The 19,920-nt window shown below is 41.4% G+C and overlaps 1 protein-coding gene across 3 annotated transcripts in view; it reads right to left on the reverse strand.

Moving 5' to 3' along the window:
• The window catches only part of LOC149321599 (MTRF1L release factor glutamine methyltransferase-like), a 59,520-nt gene that overhangs the window by 15,460 nt on the left and 24,140 nt on the right, over positions 1–19,920 (reverse strand). For all 3 annotated transcript variants that reach the window (XM_089525256.1, XM_089525246.1, XM_089525266.1), the window contains 3 exons: positions 15,256–15,417; positions 13,786–13,850; positions 2,406–2,455 (listed from right to left, as the gene is read on the reverse strand). In XM_089525256.1, the coding sequence (XP_089381382.1) occupies positions 2,406–2,455; positions 13,786–13,850; positions 15,256–15,417 (277 nt within the window). The remainder of the gene's footprint in view (positions 1–2,405; positions 2,456–13,785; positions 13,851–15,255; positions 15,418–19,920) is intronic.

Raw genomic sequence — 19,920 nt, forward strand, 5'->3', positions numbered from 1 at the left:
AAAGCATATTTTTACAGTTTAATGTTTTTAACTTGAAATATTGTTTAATTGTTTTTAAAATCTTCTACAGTCGGCCCTCCTTATCCATGGATTTTTTATCCATGGATTCAAGCATCCATGGCTTGAAAATATTTTTTAAAAGTATAAATTCCATATAGCAAACCTTAATTTTCCCTTTTATATTAGAGACACCATTTTCCTTTTCCATTATATTTAATGAGACATGAGCATCCATGGATTTTGTTATCCACAGGGGGTCCTGGAACCAAACTGCAGCAGATAAAAAGGGCCCACTGTATTTACAGTTCCATTAGTATTTTTCATTGTTTTAAATTGTGTTGTTCTAAATATATTGTTCGCTGCCTTGAATCCCATTATCAGGAGAAAGGAAGGATAAAAATGAATAATAATAATAATAATAACAACAACAACAACAATAATACTGTTTATTTATAGCCTGCTTTTCCAAAGAGATCAAAGCTGGTTACAACAAAGGTACTACACAATGTACAAATTTACAAACAGCATCCGCATAAAAAATCGATGACAATACATCAGAGTATTAAAAACAAGATAAAAATTATAAGGTTAAAAACCACAACAATAACTAGCTTAAAATGCTAGTGTAATGGGGAGAGAGCAGAAATCACAGCGTCTGGGGGAAAGCCTGTTGGAAGAGAAAGGTCTTCAGCTTCTTCCTGAACAGGTCAAGGGAGGTAACTGAGCGGAGCTCGCCGGGAAGAGAGTTCCAAAGCTGTGGGGCCGAGCTGGAAAACACCCTCTGTGCAGTCACGGTGTACTTCGTATCAGGAACCCTCAACAATTGCTTCCTGGCCGATCGGAGAGTGCGGGGCGAATTATATGGGGAGAGGCGGTCCTCCAAGTACCCTGGGCCCAAGCCATTTAGGGCTTTATAGGTAATAACCAACACCTTGTATTGGGCTCGGAAGCGAATAGGCAGCCAATGAAGATCTTGCAAAATAGGTGTTATGTGGCTAATCCTGGAGCATAACCTAGCTGCCATATTCTGCACTAGTTGAAGCTTCTGAGTTTGGTACAAGGGTTGCCCCATGTAGAGCGCGTTACAGAAATCCAACTGAGAGGTTACCAGAGCATGTACCACTGTTTCAAGTTCCCCCCGGCCCAGGAAGGGTCGCAGCTGGCGTATCAGCCAAAGCTGATAACAAGTGCTCCTGACTGTCGCATCCACCTGAGATGTAAGGTGGAGCGACGAGTCCAGAAGCACCCCCAGACTGCGAACTGAGTCCTTCAGGGGAAGCGTGACCCCATTCAGGACAGGTGGACAAATCTCCATCCCCAGGCCAGGGGAACCTATCACGAGTACTTCCGTTTTCTCTGGATTCAGGATATATATATATATATATATATATATAGTTGGCCTTCACCCTGGTCTTGGATGGAGAGAGGAACCAGCAGTATCTGCCGGACTTGATCTTCTTCCCCACTGCCATTATCTTCTCCTTTTATGTCATGTCTTTTTAGATTGTAAACCTGAGGGCAGTGAACTGTCAAATTAATATCCACCTGATCTTATGTGAAACACAGATCCACTTCCATGTACAGGATGAGAGCATTTTGCCCAACTGTCGCTTGTGAAACCCTGTTTTTAATTGCTAATTTTGTATTTTATGAACTTGTTTGTATTATCTGTATTTTGACTCTGTCATATTTTATACTATGCTGTAATCCTGCCTCAATCTACCCGGGAGAGGTGGAAAAATATAAATAAATATCATCATCATCATCATCATCATCATCATCAAACCTGTAAAATGTTCTGAGAGCCTTTGTAGATGAAGAGTGGAATATAAATACTCTAAATAAATATCCAAACATTCAACCATCCATTCTTTAAAAAAAATTCTGGAAAGCAAACTTTGGTTTTGCTATTTTATATAAGAGATACCATTTTACTATGCCACTGTATGCCATTGAGCATCCACAGATTTTCATATCCATGGTGCTCCTGGAACAAAACCCAAGGGATACCAAGGACCCGATTATATAGTAGTAGTAGTAGTAAAGAACAACAACAATAATAAATATGCTTAATGCTTTCAATGGTTTTAATTTTATGGATAGTATAATATTATTTTAAGATTTTACGTTTTTAGCTACCCATGGTATTTTTTTAATTTGTAAGACACTTTGAGTCTCAGTCTTGGGAAAAAGCAGGGTTTAAATAAAGACAATAATTGAAATAATTAACCTTAATTTGAAAGACACTTTGAGTGTGAGTCTTGGGAAAAAGCAGGGTTTAAATAAAGACAATTACTGAAATAATTAAACTGTTAATGCTTTTGCAGCGCCTGTGTATTTTCATGCAAAACAGATATCACATGTTCCGTTTAAAATGAACAAGAGCAAATAGAAAAGGGACTTACATGAAGAGACATCATGATGAAGAACATGGACCCTGTCCTGCAGATTCAAACTGAGAAGAGATCTTACATTTTATAATTGAAAACACTCTTAAAACCCTTCACACCCAGGTACAAAACCATATGGTAGTAAATAAACAGGTAAGTTATCTAACTGCAGAGTATCTGTGTTGTTTGCTTGACCTCAAATATAAAACTATGTGTAGCTGCTGTTGCAACCCACCAATAATGCCAGAATTTCTATTAAGCAACTAATTTTGTGCTCTATAATCCCACTTCTACATTAAGCTACTATTCATGCTGCATGCCATCATAATTCCCATTTCAAATTCTCAAAACTCAGAACTACTAAAGCGCTTATGATCAGCCAAGACTCAATGGGTGAGTTTTCAACCTCAGTCTCATGAGTTCAGTACTCTCTCCATTGCTTGGCATGAATTTTATGTTGGAAATTCCTGATCACACAGGCTGTTGTTGTTGTGTACCTCCATGTAATCGCCCAAGGTCATCCAGTGGGGTTTTATGCTCATGCAGGGAACTGAACTTTGAACTTCTGATACCTTTATTGGGACAACCAAAATGCACAATTTCATGTTGCAAGCTTTTAAAGTCACACTAGCTTCATCAGGCAAACAGGAAAAAAAATTTAAGATGTTAGCCATAGGCCTGCATTTTCTGTTTCTGGTCTTAGTTCAGAAGGTAGGGAGGGAAATCTGCAGGCTGGAACCTCCCTTTTTGGCTATGTGGTCACTGGTAGATTTTCAGTCAAGGAAATTTAACACCCACTTGCAATTCAAAGATGTTTCCTTGGAATCTAGCATGTCTCCTTGATCTCTTTTACATAGTCTCATTCAGCCAGGTGTCTCCCATCCTATATCTATGCAATTTAATTTTTTGCCGTAAGTGCAGTACCATACATTTCTCTGCGTTGAAATTCATTTTGTTAGCTTTGGCCCTGCTTTCTAATCAATTAAGGTCATTTTGAATTTTGATCCTGTCCTCTGGGGTATTAGCTATTCCTCCTAATTTGGTGTCATCGGCAAATTTGATAAGTATGCCCCCTATTCTGTCATCTAAGTCATTGATAAAGATGTTGAATAGCACTGGGTCCAGGACAGAACCCTGTGGCACCCCACTGGTCACTTCTCTCCAGGATGACGAAGAGCCATTGGTGAGCACCATTTGGGTTTGCATCCATAGCAGAGCAATGTGGGCTTTGTGCTAAAGACCAACAGAAAAAAAAGTGGTCTGGACACTAACTTTGTCCAAAATATATTATCAAGGCAGCTATTAAAAGATGCAGCAGTTTATGAGCAGGAGATGACACCCTTGTCCCCCCCCCCAAAAAAAAAAAAATTAAGGAGGGCTTCATCTCTGATTAGAACCAAGAAAAGTTACATCACGTTCAGTTGGCTCATAAAGCCATTATGGAATTAGTAGGCACAAGGAGAAAAAGAGGAGCAGGGTGTTAGACCTGTATGTGACATTCTTAAACCCACACAGACTACAAAAGGAACACACAGTTCCTATGTTCAGGCCTTACTGGTCCTCCATACTGTATATGGAATGAGTGTACAAAATGCGGGGACACATGTGAGTGGCAATGATATTGGTGCAGGGTTACCCAAACCACTCTGGTATACAGGACAGTTTTTGACATGAACCATGGGGCAGGGAATGGGTTCATGTCCTCTGTCTCTGAGCTCATCATGCAGCTTTCAGCCAGCTGCTGCACTGTTGTGAAGCAAAAATGGGAGAACATTGTGTAAACGTTCCCCTAGGCTTTATACAGGATGGGCAGATGAAATGTGATTAAATGAAATGAAATATATTCTATGAATTGATGCAGACAGAACAGCTGTTTGACATATCTTTACACAACCATCAACAACAGCCTGGAATGGCATTTAGGTAATAACTGGAGGAGGTGTCAAGTCTCATGGCCATGCATACATAATTATTATTCAGTACCAGGGATCTGAAGCACAAAGCAAATCCTGACAAGGGGCAAAACTGGGAGGGAGAAAGAAAGACAGAAAAGAAAATGCACCAGTCTTTAATGAGAGGCCTTTGGGAGATACAGGTGTGGTGTTCATTAGCAGAAAATGGTTCTATCAAGTGTTGCCTATAGGGATGCACTAACATGATAACACACAGCTTTAAAAGGAGGGCGAGCTCACAGTCAGCTTAGATTAGAAGATAACATGGCTTAACATGATGGCTTCACAGAAAACAGTTGCAGGGAGATGGGTCTTGGCAGCCTCTCAAGGTTATAACATGAAATTAAAAGGTGAATTTGCAAAGCTGGATGTTTGCTTCCCACCAGCAGCTCCTAATCAGATTCTGTTGTGCCAGCAGCTAAGGAGAGAGTTTGCCCAACTGCAACATGCAAGCAATGTGAAAATTCAGGTGGTTGATCCTCATAGGCCAGCAATCAGTATGGAAAGAGCCACATGGGAGAACAGGCTGAGTCTGCTTTGCTCCAATTACCTCACCTCTTTATGTATATCTCCTTTACATCTATTTATTTTAATTTCTTCCTTAGACTTTTAACCAAGATAAATAAGGCAAGGTAACAGGGCAAGTTTATTTAGAATTGTTTTTAGGACGCTTGTAAGAGTTTTTACAGAGTTTTTAAAAATGTCTTTTAAAATGTTTTAGCTTTGTGTTGTTTTAATTGGTTTTTATTTGTTCATCACCCTGGGAACTGGGAGGTGATGCAGAAATACTTAAATAAATAAATATGTAAAATAATCCAATGCCAAAACATTAATTTAAAATAAGGCCTTATTACACCATTTCGGAATCATGGAAGCAGACCTAGTCCTTTAGTCTTTGGTTGTGTACATGATTTCCTGACACCTACTCATAAACAGTATACATACCAAGCCATACAAAGAGGAATACTGAGTTTAAAAAACAACAACAAAAAGCCCCATGAACACAACAGTAGGCTGCAATTATTCACAGTACAATAATAATTTTCCCAGTAATGACAGTGTGGGGAAGTCAGCCACTTTCCCTGAGGAATGAGAATCTTTTTCTTCTCCTGCATCAGGCAATGAGGAACCTACACCCATTAACCATTACAGCATTCGATATTATTGCCAATGCTCATATTTTCTAGGCAACACTGATGAATAAGTGAAGGACTGTGAAATTAAAAGGGACAATGCCTCAGTCATACAACTTATGTTTGAGATACAAAAGAGTCTTGGCTCAGTCCCTGGAATTACTAGTTAAATCAACTTCAAAGAACAGGCCTGGGAAGACTTCTGCCGGAGACAAAGTTGTTACTACTGTTAGTCCTGCGTCACATTTTATGCTGATGTGAATGATGACACTGTGGTAGCGGTACAAAAATATATCTGTACAAAGCCCTTACACTTCTACAGATTTGAATTGCTTGTTTGCAGTTCCTGCTGTCCTGACTTAATACTGCTCTACTGGAGGTGGGGATGAAGGAGTTAGGTGGTGTGCAGGCTTTACTATTTGCCAGCAAGCTCTGGCAAGAGACTTTCACTCCAGACCTAGGTGTGGACAGTTTGCATGACTACAGTACTTGGGGCAAAATGGATGATGTCCAGCTGTCTCCTGACTCCACTGGGTTCTTTGCCATGGGCAAGAGACAGTATCATTTATTAGTGAGGCAGAGCAGATGTTTGCCATCTTTTCTTTCTCCAAACCCTGCAAATATTTGCCTCTTACTAAATAGTTTTGAACTCTTTTGCAAATGATCACTGAAAAGGGAAGAGAATTTTGTTTTTGAAGTGCAAAATATTTTTGACATGCACTCCACTTATTCAATTCAGAACTAGGCAAAGTATAGGAAACCCAAGCCCAGGTATGGAATTATGTGAGCCAGTTCTGGATGGGGTCACACTTCACCTGAAAGACTCTGTCCGCAGCTTGGGGGTGCTCCTTGACTCGTCGCTTCACCTGACAGCTCAGGTGGATGTGACAGTCAGGAGCACTTGTTATCAGCTTCGGCTGATACGCCAGCTGCGCCCCTTCCTGGAGCAGGGAGGCCTTGAAACAGTAGTACATGTGCTGGTCACCTCTCAACTGGACTTCTGTAATGCACTCTACATGGGGCTACCCTTGTGCTAAGTTCGAAAACTTCAACTTGTACAAAATATGGCAGCCAGGTTAATTACAGGTACTTCTCGTAATGATCGCATAACAATGGTTTTGAAATCCCTTCACTGGCTGCCAATTAGTTTCCGGGCAAGGCACAAGGTGTTGGTGATTACGTTTAAAGCCCTAAAGAAGGGAGCGCCTTCTTCCGTACTGTCCGTTCCGCACTCTAAGGTCCTTGGGGAAGAATCTACTTCAGCCAATAAAATCTAGGCTAACTTCAGTCACCCACAGGGCCTTTTCCATTGCGGCTCCGAAGCTATGGAATGACCTGCCGAAGGAGATCCGCGACATTTCTACTCTTACAGCCTTTAAGAAGACTCTTGGATCTCTTCTGGCAGGCCTTCCCTACCTAGTTCCTCTCCCCGTTTACTGTGACTTACGTCACTCTGTCCACCAATTCTTCTCTTAAATTAATGAGAAGAATTAAATTAAAATTAATAAAAATTATATTCTTGCCTCAAGAAGAGGAGCCCTCCCTCCGTCCCAACTGTCATCGTCAGACCTGGGAGGGAGTGAAAAAGACAGGCCCAATTTCCATCAGGCGTAACTGTGAATTACTGTAACTAACGTCGCTCTCTTTTATTTTATTTTATTGCATTTATTTTTTGTATTTTATTTAATTTTTGTATTTTATTTTATTATATTCTCTATATTTTTTATTGTTGTAACCTGCCCGGATTCCTTGTGATTGGATGGGCTATAAATAAATAAATAATAATAATAATAATTATTATTATTATTTACACGTCAATGAGCTAAATGGATCAAGTATCTAACTCAGGATAGAGCAGATTTATGTATCCAACTGCAAACTTTTTTGTACCATAATATCCCTACCTTAGCTAATACAACTGATAAAAGAAGTTCATATGGTGGCTTCAGGCCTTTTGCATTGCCATAGTTATCCTCCATGTTTCCTTCCACTTTCAGAAGGAGAGTTAACTAAATCTATGAACCAGATATCGCGCTCTTCTCCTGAAATGTGTGATCCTGCATATGTACTACACCAATGATTATTTACCAGTCTTACAACAGAGTGGTTTGGTTATTTGCAACAGCTCAGATGGGTCTCAGCACTGCAGAAAGGGCAAGAAAGAAATGTTCCCACCAACCAGAAGAGAAGGCACACACACACACACACACAGGTAGTACTTATAGGATCAAAGAAAGTCATATACAGGTAGACTTCCACCGCTTGAAAATATTTAAAGGGGGGGGGGGGAGGAAAAAGCAAACCTAGATTTTTGCTATGTTATAGGGAAGCCATTTTACCACCCCAGTGTCAATAATGGGATTGAGAATCCATGAATTTAGTTATCCATGGGGTGTGTGTGTGTGTCTGGAACCAAACCCCAGTGAATTCTACAGGCCCATTGTATGTACATCTGCTCCTCACTCAGTTACACTTACTGACTTGTGATGCCGTCAATAAATCAAGTTGCCCAAAAGAATTTGGGAAGACCATATACATCTGTTTAAAATTAAAATTATTGCATCTGACCAGACTTTTTCATCAACGTATGATAAATGATTTTAATGAGACCTTATATGATACTACAGTGGAACCTCACCATACGCGGGGGATCCGTTCTGGATCCCGCCACGTATGGCGATTTCCGCCTATGCTTGAGCCCCATTGTAAACAATGGGGCTCGTGCGCGGTGGCGCGGGCGCATGCGCCCATTCAATTGAATGGGATGCGCTGCTCCTTCCGCCCCGCGCGCGCGCGCCACGGCTTAAGCACGTATGCTCAAGGCCGCGTATGGTGAGGTTCCACTGTACTTTGTCAAAGTCAGAGATTGGAAGGTTGCTTTTCAAAGGCAATTAATCACTGATGTTCATTATAATGCCTAAGAAATAATGTGCTGTTGTTAAATGGTTAGCAACCTGAAAATGATAACACTGCATTACTCTTCCATTGCTGTTGCTTTTTAAATATTGAATCATAGCATCATAGAGCTGGAAGAGACCACAAGGGCCATCCAGTCCAACCCCCTGCCATGCAGGAAGTCTCAATCGAAGCATATCTGACAGATGGCCATCCAGCCTCTCCTTAAAGACCTCCAAGGAAGGAGATGCCACTACACTCCGAGGGAGTGTGTTTCACTGTCAAACAGCCCTTACTGTCAGGAAGTTCTTCCTAATGTTGAGGTGGAATCTCTTTTCCTGTAGCTTGCATCCATTGTTCCGGGTCCTGTTCTCTGGAGCAGCAGAAAACAAGCTTGCTCCCTCCTCAATATGACACCCCTTCAAATATTTAAACAGGGCTATCATATCACCTCTTAACCTTCTCTTCTCCAGGCTAAACATCCCCAGCTCCCAAAGTCATTTCTTATAGGGCATGGTTTCCAGACCCTTTCCCATTTTAGTTGCCCTCCTTTGGACATGCTCCAGCTTCTCAACATCCTTTTTGAATTGTGGTGCCCAGAACTGGACACAGTATTCCAGGTAGGACCTGACCAAAGCTGAAAACAGTGGCACTATTACGTTCCTTGATCTACACACGATATATCTATTGATTCAGCCTAAAATCGCATTGGCCTTTTTAGCTGCTGCATCACGCTGTTGACTCATGTTCAACTTGTGGTCTACTTGGATCCCCAGATCCCTTTCACATGTAGTCTCGTTAAGCCAGGTGTCCCCCATCCTATATCTGTGCATTTCATTTTTCTGCCCTAAGTGTATTGAATTTCTTAAACTTCTCTGTACTGAATTTCATTTTGTTAGGTTTGACCCAGGTTTGTAGTCTATTAAGTTCATTTTTTAATTTTGAGCCTGTCCTCTGGAGTATTAGCTACTCCTTCTAATTTGGTGTCATCTGCAAATTTGATAAGTATGCCCCCGATTCTGTCATCCAAGATGTTGAACAGCACTGGGCCCAGGACAGAGCCCTGTGGGACCCCACTGGTCACTTCTCTCCAGGATGAAAAGGAGCCATTGTTGAGCACCCTTTGGGTTTGGCCAATCAACCAGTTCCAAATCCATGTAACAGTTACTTTGTCTACCCCACATTTTACAAGCTTGTTTGCAAGAATGTCATGGGGAACCTTGTCAAAGGCCTTACTGAAATCAAGATATACTATATCCACAGCATTCCCTACATCTACCAATTTTATCAAAAAAAGAGAGATTAGATTAGTCTAACATAATAATAATAATAATAATAATAATAATAATAATTTTTATTTATGTTTCCCCACCTGTCCTGACAGATCGATGCAGGATTACAGTCAAAATATGCAATTCAACAATGCAACAATAATTCTAATAACAATTATTTAAAATTGTAATATAAAACAATGTGCTATCTAAGAACATTTAATACAATGTAAAAATCTCATTAACATCCTGAAATAGACTTCTATTCGAGAGGTGGAATTCTTTATAGAAGATCAGGGGGGTATGCTTGCCGGAAGAGGTAAGTTTTCAATACCTTCTTAAAGGCATCCAAGGTAGAAATGAGTTGGAGCTCTTCCAGACGATTATTCCAAAGCGTAGGGGCCATAGTCGTATATGCTCTTTGGTGAGTAGTTGTTAATCTCACCTTGGGATGCTCAAGTAAATTCTTCCCGGTTGTTCTGAGAGTGCAGGGCGGATTATATAGGGAGAAGCGTTCCCTCAAGTAACTCAGGCCCAAGCCATGTAGGGCTTTAAAGGTAATAACCAACACTTTGTATTGGGCCCGGAAGCTGATTGGCAGCCAGTGTAGAGATTTTAGTACAGGTGTTATGTGGTCTGACCTTGAGGTCCCAGTGACCACTCTGGCTGCTGCGTTTTGGACTAGTTGAAGCTTCTGAACTTGGTACAAAGGTAGCCCCATGTAGAGTGCATTACAGAAATCTAAGCGAGAGATTACCAGTGCGTGTACTACAGTTTCAAGGTCCTTTCGATCCAGGTAGGGACGCAGTTGGCGTATCAGCCGAAGATGATACCAAGCACTCCTGGCCATCGCATCCATTGTTCCACATTCTAGGATAGTTGAAGTACCCTTCACTACTACATCTCTTCTTTCTGAGTGAGTGGTCATTTGTTCTAGAAAGGCATCATCTGACTGGGGGGTCTGTAGCAGACTCCCACAGTAACATCCCTGTTGTTTCCCTCTCCTTTCATTTTTATCCAGATGCTCTCCACCTGGCTTCCAGTATTGATGCCCTGGATCTCTTCACTGGTGTCTACATCTCGATAATGCTATCCCTCCTCCTTTCCTGTTTGGCCTATTTCCCTTAAAAAGGTTATACCCTTCTATTCCTACATTCCAATCATGAGACTCATCCCACCAGGTTTCAGTGATGCCTATTATATCATATTTGCTTTGTTGTGCTAGGAGTTCAAGTTCATCTTGCTTATTTCCCATGCTGTGTGCATCAGTGTAAAGACATCTAAGACTATGGGTCCTCCCTACTTGCTGCCTGTGCAAGTTTTTTTTGCCTCCCACTGTTGGGCCTTGCACTGTTTGCCTTGTTCTCTCTGACAGTTTGACTATCTTCTCCAGCCTTTTTGCCTTCCAGAATACTGTCTCCCTCCCCCACATAACTCAGTTTAAAGCCCTCCTGATCAAAATCTTTGAGACTATTGGCAAAAATGTTTCTGCCAACTGGTGTGAGATGCAACCCGTCAGTTGCAAGAAGTCCCTCCTCATGGAACCGCAGACTATGATCCCAGAATCCAAATTGTTCTTGGTGGCACCATCTGCAGAGCCAGTTGTTTATATCAACTGGGAGAAGAGATGAGATGACAGCCTGTGCACCCAGCTATTTCAGCTTCTTACCCAGAGCCTCATAATCCCTTCTGATATTCTGAAGGCTGTGCCTTGCAGTATCATTGGTTCCCAAGTGGACCAAAAGGAAGGGGTAATGGTCAGTAGGCTTGAAAAGTTTTGTCAGCCTCTCTGTCACATCATAGATCTTTGCCCCAGGGAGACAACACTCCTCCAGAGATATCTTGTCAGGCCCACAAACCACTGCTTCTGTACCCTTCAGCAAGGAGTCCCCCCCCCCCCCCACCACCACCACATGTATCCTCTAAGGTTTAGCAGCGACTATTCCCTGTGGTGGTATTCTATACTTTGAAGTTGTCCCAATAAAGATATACTGCTTGTGGATTCTGGATTTTGTTGTATTTTGCTGCATGGCCAACATGGCTACCCCTGCGTATGTTTCCTGGATTTGAAGATACCCAATTTAGCTGCAAGAGGGGAACCTTAAAGCTAAAGGGAGCCAAATGATTGGGACTTAACTGTTTAAGGTTTTCTACCTCCAACAAAAATAGAACTCTTTCACTGGCCTACAACTGACATGTTTTACCTATACAGCACCTAAAAGTTTTTTTCCAGATGTAACAGTACAGAGACTGAGAAATTCAGTGATTTCTTGCCTAAGAAAGGAGCAGTTAAATTCACACAGGGCAGGGACAGTTGGGAAGTTACATTTTTGTTGCTAATGGAGTTGAAATGTTATTACCTGTCTTTTAACAACTTTTGTCTCTAATCCTCACTTGGCCAGGAAGGAGAATGGCTTCTGCCTGCACTGAAATACCTAAGTATCTGTACTCTCTTAACTGACAACAGAGGATGATTAGAGACAGAATGTAGGCCTGTGACTCTAACATCTTCACTCTTTCTCTCCTGTATGATTTTTAACATTTTTGCCTGATGAATAAGCTAGCGAAGTTTCAAAAACTTGCACAATGTATTTAATGTTTTGGAGTTGGCCCAATAAAGGTATCACTGCTTGTACCTTCTGGATTTTGTTGTATACCAGGTGCTATAGGCTATTTTTCAGAGGAAGGAACTGGCAAAACTACCTCTGACTATTCCTTGCCTAAGAAATTCATGGGGTCACCATAAGCATAAAGGTAACCTGAGTACTACATACATACATCTAATGTTGAGCTGCATTAATTATTCAAATTTCAAGGACTGAGCTCAATTAAGAAACTGCATAAAATATTTTTTGAAAAAATTTCCCAAAGGCTTCATTTTTTGAGAAAAAGTTTTCTCCTCTTTTTGATTGCATTCATAAAGCACAATCTTAGGATACAGCCACTAGTACTTGTAGAGAAAAAGAATCAGGCCTAAAAGGTAAAAGAAAAGCAGTACAGGTCAAGACTCCTTTCTCTGGAAATCCAAAATCCAAAATACTTCAAAATCCAAATTTGTCCACATGGGTGGCTGAGGTAGTGACACCTTTGCTTTCTGGTAGTTCACTTTCTTTGTTTCATGCACAAAATTATTAAAAATATTATGTATAAAATTACTTTCAAGGCTATGTTTTATAAAGTGTATATGAAACATAAATGATTTCATGTCTAGACTTGGGCCACATCTCCAAGTTGTCTCCTTATCATGTATATGTAAATTTTCCAAAACACTTCTGTACTCAAGCATTTCGGATAAGGGAGACTCAACGGGTATGTGTATTTCAAAGCTATGTGGCAATTGACCATACTTTAAAAAACAGTTAAATGTGTTTACTGATTAAAGAGTTTGCATGTTTAAACCTAGGTGCCTTAATTTGCAATTCCTAGGCCTGTTACAGACAGCCAAAATAAAGCTGCTTCGAGTCACAGTGGAGATATGGTGTTTCAATGATGCATGCGTCCTAAGAGTCCAGAACTCACACCAAAGCCATGCTCCAGCCCTAAGAACTGGAGCATGGCTTTGGTGTGGCTTCTGGACTCTTAGGACGCATGCATCATTGAAACATCATATCTCCACTGTGACCCGAAGCAGCTTTATTTTGGCTGTCTGTAACAGGCCCTAGGCTTTCTGGCACATAAGTGAAAGTTTAAGTGCCCTAATTCTTCCCTAAAACAGAAGATTTTTTTAAAGCATTGTTTTAATTAACTCACTGTATTCTGTATTTGGATTCAGCCATATGATAAATCAAATGCTAGGGAAGATAAGCTGGTTACTTATTAAAGCAAATATATATGTGCTGGTCTCATGGGCAGCCTCCAGAGCCCTTTGCAGTGGGAAATCTGATGAACAAAGAAATAAATTGTAACAAACATCATGCTACAATATAAAGTGCTCCTATTCAGGATTTCAGATACTCCGTTCTATCTAATCTTCCCCAGCCTTTCCAAGAATCAGTCAGCATTCTATACCCACCAAGCAGGCTCAATCCTAAACATGGGTCATTGCATTTTTTTCTGTTTCCCCCCTTGTGCTGTTTTGATTATATAAAGTGCCAGCTCAGTGAAGCGGTGTTCAACATTAGCATACAGGATGTGCAATTTTTACCTCTCTGCATTTTCCTTGGTGAGATTCACAGCAGCTTCTGATTTATCAACAGCAATGACCTTGCTCTGAGGATAGGAGAGGGGGAAAAAGCACAACAGAAGCCAACATGAAACATTTCTCAGGTAAAAATGAATGTCCTTGATTAAAAGAGCAGCTGTGGGGAGCTAGATCATTGTTCTGGAAAACATACTAAATTTATACTAGTTGTATGACAAAAGGGCTTAAAAACTGAGAACATATGACCATTTTACTGTGTGATACATTTCTATATTTTCTGCTCATTCATATTATGTGGGATATATGTTACACGTTCTGAAAAGAGCAACCTTGTTCTAAGAAAATTAAAAAAGCCTGACCAGATTAGACCAAAGTTCAACATACTCTTGAATCCTGTTTTCCAAAGAGCTCAAAAGGTTAGCTTTTGTACTAAAACTCTAGAGTCCCCTCATCATAGCAAGGGGCTTTGGGGAGTTGTAGCCCTCCCAATAACTCTTCTCAGAGTGGCAGTCCAAATGCCCATGGGAAATTGAAAATCAGAAAAATAAAGGCAACAATGCTATGCTGCTTCTGACATTGGAGGCCATCATGAGGCGACGCTATTGATAGTTTTAACCCTTTAAAATAACTGAGTTGGTGGCTATTGTGACATCCTGTGGCAACAAATTTTACCATTTATATATCTGGTGTTTTTCCTCTGTCCTGAATCCTATATCATTCAGATTCATAGAATCATAGAGCTGGAAGAGACCACAAGGGCCATCCAGTCCAACCCCCTGCCATGCAGGAAATCTAAATAAAAGCATCCCCGACAGATGGCCATCCAGCCTCTGTTTAAAGACCTTCAAGGAGGGAGATTCCACTACACTTCGAGGGAGTGTGTTCCACTGTCAAACAGCCCTTACTGTCAGGAAGTTCCTCCTAATGTTGAGGTGGAATCTCTTTTCCTGCAGTTTGTATCCATTGTTCTGGGTTCTATTCTCTGGAGCAGCAGAAAACAAGCTTGCTCCCTCCTCAATATGACATCCCTTCAAGTATTTAAACAGGGCTAGTATTATCAGAAACCTTTCCCTTTCTGCATGCCATGCGTTATTTTATCCAGCTCTATCATGACCTCCCTTACATTTCCCAGCACTGGCCTTTTAATCACTAGGCCAGTCTTTCCACATCCCATAATTTTTTTTGCAATTCCACCAGGAACAATTAGTTCCCAATTTAAGTGCCCTTTGGACAATTGAAAACTAGCGAGGATTACCTCAAAACTAGGATACAATCTGGTTTTCCTTTTTGTTTATTTAAGCATCTCACTCTTCTCACAACATCCCACTTTTCACCCAAAACAGGATCCAAGGCAGCCTCAGAATTTTATGAGGTTTTGTAAGCAGTGGCTCTTCCTTCTACTTGTTTTCAGTAGTCCAAGTGAAAAGGGGATCCACACATTATTTTTATGAATATAACAAATGTGTCACTCACATGAGGTAGTTTTTTCATAAGACTGAGAGCAATTGCCCCTGAGCCACAGCCAATCTCCAGGATCACAAGGCCACTGGTTTCTGGGGACAGCCTGGGCTCTTTGCAGCTTGCAGAGAGCAATCTCTTCCTGCATTCTTCATCCACAACAAGGGAGACCAATTCCTAGCAGGGAAAATCAATTACTGTGATCATTCCACCCTGTTATTCAGTAGACAGGGAGCACAAAACCTGGACACCTGTTATCCTCTGCCAGCACCATTTCATCCAAAACACAAGTTGTGAATTTCCCTTGTGTTCAGAACTTGCACATTATTCGGAAAATGGAAGATGCTGGAATTGAGTATCAGACATGTACAGAAAAATAAGCTTAAGGTACTAAGGCGGGTTACACACTACCATTATAGTACCCGCGGAGCGCGTACTAGGGTTAGGGAGGTGCGGTGCTTCCTAATACGCGCTCTGTGCGTAAAAAATGACGGTGGCCGTTCCAGACGGCCACCGCCATTTTTACATAGCGGACGCTGTGCTTCCGCACATGTCGCGGCGGCTATGACGCCACGAGTGCGCCAGCGGCGCTTCGCGGCGTCATAGCTGCGCCGCGAGAAGGAGCTCCATTTTGGAGCTCCTGTTTTGCTGCGCGAGGGAGTCACGCGGTTTGCACGCAGCAGCTCCCTCATGCAGCAAAGAGCAGTGCCGGCAGACCGCCGTATTTCGGCGGTCTGTAAAGAGCCTAAGACTTCCTGTTCCGTCCACACTGCCATTCTGTGCAAAGCATTATTTTGACTGCTCCCTTTATAAGATCGGACATACATGTCCAGCAAAAAGAAACCATATGGAACTGTCTGGCTGTGGCAAAATCAACCCATTCCCCCCATTTTGGCAAAATAAATAAATAAAGGGGAAAAAAAGAAAAATCTAACTGCATTTAGAAAACTAGCAAGGATGCCACTTTGTAAGGTTGTTGTGTTGAAGGAAAGATACTCCCCTTCACAATTTAGAAATGCTAATAGTTTTTAAGGCAACACTTTTGCTCCAACTTGACATCCTGCATTGTATAAATTAGTGAGTTTAACAGAATGCAAGGCTCAAATCTTTCACACTAGCCTTCCACATTTATGGAGTTTTCCAATATAGGGCAATTTTGAGATAGCTCAAAGTTGAATTAGCCACTTTTCCTTTGAAGGAACATAATGCTGACAGCAGCATCATTAAGAGTATCAGTAGATATGTTCTTCAACACCCAGTACAAATATAAGTAACAAGGGAATAAAGACCAAAACATGGGGGATGGGGAGTCAGAGAAGTGAAATTATTGTCTTCTAATAATTTGTCCAGTAGGAAAAGCAGCAACAGAATATGTGTGTGTGTGCGCGCACGTGGGGGGAATGATAGGGAGAGAAAAGTAAGAAATATACAGTAGATACTGTGCTGAAGATTAAGGTAGTAGTGGGAAAGTTTATAACTACTGCAGTGGAATCTACATTCTAACAAGTTTTCCAGTTACGCTGCATATACTGACTTAGACATTATACTGACTCAGACATTAGCAGCATTAACTTCAGTGTTCCAGGTCTGTGCCCCTAAATTGCTCCCAGGTCTCTGCCCCTAGGATCACAGTCTTCATTTAAACTCGAAGTGTTGAAATAAGGAGAGACTTGCCCAGGCACCTGGGCATTTACATACTCTCTACTCTGGCAAACACACAACCAGAAAGTGGGTCACAGAGCAGCAGAGCCTTCCAAAGCTTGGAAAGAAACTCATCCATCTTTCCCAGCTATTCCCCCTCATCAATGCATTTGTGTGACAGAACAGAGAGTTGTTGTGGAAACAGGAGGCTGTAAACAAAATGTAGCACCTGGGGTAGAGAAGTCAGTGCAGGTTTGTTACAGAACATTTATTCTAGAGTAGTGGCTGATATCGGATACACTCATTCTAAAACACACACACACAATTCTATAAGCTTGCAGGTTGCTCCTTTCCATTCAAAGAGGAATGAAATTTCCCAGTCCATGATCACAAACATTTCAGAATTTATTTTCCTAACATAAAGAACAATGGCTTATATTGGGGGGGGGGGGGGGGGGGAAGAGAAGGAGAAAATATCAAGAAAAAAATATTTTCTTGTGAGTCTACATTTTTACAAAGGCACAACAGCACCAATAATAAAAAGGAAAGGCTACATATCATCAGGTTAGGAACATTTCAAAAGTTTTGTATTGAAGAGCAAATCTAGGCACTGAAATTCTTTCCCCAAATCGGATGGCTTAAAATCTATTCCCTTGCTAAAATATCTGGAGGACAACACACTTCTCATCCTTCATTTAAGGCATGAAGGATGAGAATTGTGTTGGCCTCCAGATATTCTTAGACTGCAGGTTCCAGCAGCTCTAGCCAGCACAGTCAATGCTGAAGGATGCTAGGAGTTGCAGTTCTGTAACATCTGAAGGGTAACATGATTCCCACTCTGGCTAATCTTACCATCAAACCAGGTTACAGTTATAACATCTAACTTTTTATGACCACAAGAATACAGATGTGATGTAAACTGTGGGCTGAAACAGATGGCCATAAAAGGGGCAGCTCTATGCCACCCCTTGGAGTGCTGGATTGAGGCCGCGGCAACCGCACATCGCAGCCCCTATTCGGAGATTTTCAGGGCCAAAAAAGAGCAGCAAAATGCAGTTCCTTTTTGGGCAGGAAAAGAAGTGCTCTTTTAGCTGCCATGGCTCTTTTCTGCTCCTGCAGGGTGCAGCATCTGGTTGCTCTACTGAAGGAATGCCCCAATGCTGTCTGCTGTCTGGTTGGGCGGGCGGCATGAGGCCAGATTGAGAGCAGAGTCGGGGTGTGAGGCGTGCAGTCGCCATGCCCCCATGCTGCTGGAAAGCCGGATCAAACTGCCAGTCTGTTCTACTCCTAAGATTTCAGCACAGATAGATTTACCTGATAAGCACCACTTGTGCCAGCATTCCTCCCTGTTGCAAAATGTGCATGAAAATAAATACAATTATTTATACTCCTCCTTGCATATGTTGTGTACTGTGCTCTCTGTGCCACAGATGCAGCTCATATTAAGGACTTATTCCCGCTTCTGTGAAGTTTTCATATTGTGATTCTGATTGCTTCACCTCCTTTGGGTTGTACTTTATACAAATTACCTCAAAAATTAATCTCTCCAAAAACATCATGGTAGCGAAACAACAAACATCCTGTTGTTGAATGGTTAGGAATTTTCACAAGAGTGCAGTTTCAGCACAGTGTGTCCCTGTCCCAGATGAGAACTTCACATTATCTCATAAATTAATGTATGGGCTGGACACAACCTTTTCATTTCACCACTCCTCAATGGTATTGGCTGGCTTGGTCATCCCATTCCTCAACCAGCCACTCTAAAAGGTGCACCTTCAATAAGTCTGATGGTAAGAATTGCTCATGTGGATTTTCATCAAAACCTGTGGGACGGAAGCCACAGTTCTTCTGGAATATGGTTGATTTTACTAGAAACAATGAAAAAACAACAACCAGTGTTTCTTGGCACTCTAGAATGGCCTGAAGGCAAGAAATGGATAGCATATGGGTTTGAAAAAATGTTATGGGAGAATTAGAACATGTTGAATTGTCTCCTTTAATAAGGTCAGGTCAGGATAACCCTGCTTTTTACAGTGAAGGAAAATATGGTTTCAGTGGGTACTGTGTTGCCCATGGAATATTCTTACAGCAGCTGCAGGAAGAACTGAGGTCACACACAAGCAGAATTCCATATCCAGGACTTGCATTTCTTTTGCACTTTCTTTTTTCAAAGAGAGAGAGAGAAAAAGGAGAGATGGGAATGTGCTGTTGGCAGCAGTGATAACAAAGCTCTTCCTCGAATTTGCAGATGAAGTTTGTACCTATACCTAGAAACCTTATTCAGCAAAAACACCCCTGATCATGGTAGCCTTCTGATATTTTATTACAATGTGCTATGCATATAAAGATTTCAGCACTTTGGGAGAATTTTATCACAATTGACTGCAGATATATGTGTCTAACATGAAGACATAAACCAGTAGGTTCCATAGCAATTTCATAGGGAAGGGGCCCATTTTCCACCTTTCCTAATCCATATGTTTAGGATGACCTATAATCCCATTCTGAAAAGATTTCTCATTAGCTAAATTCCAACATCTGGGAGAAAAGGGCAGTGGGAAGGGGAAGGAGAAGACAGAGAGTGAGAGAACAGAGGGAGAGTGTGATAGGAGAGAGAACCACACATCTCCAGATATTGATGAGCTACTAATCCCAACAACAGCAAGGCCAGAGGTTCCCCTATTATGGCGAGGCAAGTATGAACATGGGGGAGAGTTACATTTATAAGTTAGATTTATATCTCACCTTTGCTCATAGCAGCATGCATGACCTTCCTCCTCCTCCTTTTATCCTCACAACAACTCAGTGGCCTAAGTCAGCCTGAGAAGTGTGACTGACCCAAAGCCACATACCAAGTTTTATAGCTCAGTGGGGGCCTGAATCTGGATCTCTGAACTCTTAGTCAAACAGTCTATTATCCATTGTGCTACAATGGCACTTGGTGTCAGAGTGCAAGACCAGAATCCTGGACAATCAACCAGTCAGCTTGATTGATAAATCAACAGCACTTTATTGATAGTTCCAGAATCAACAATTCTA

The sequence above is a fragment of the Sceloporus occidentalis genome, unplaced genomic scaffold (assembly GCF_023333645.1).
Source record: "Sceloporus occidentalis isolate IW3139 unplaced genomic scaffold, rSceOcc1.0.p SCAF_1, whole genome shotgun sequence".
NCBI classification, from domain to species: Eukaryota; Metazoa; Chordata; class Lepidosauria; order Squamata; family Phrynosomatidae; genus Sceloporus; species Sceloporus occidentalis.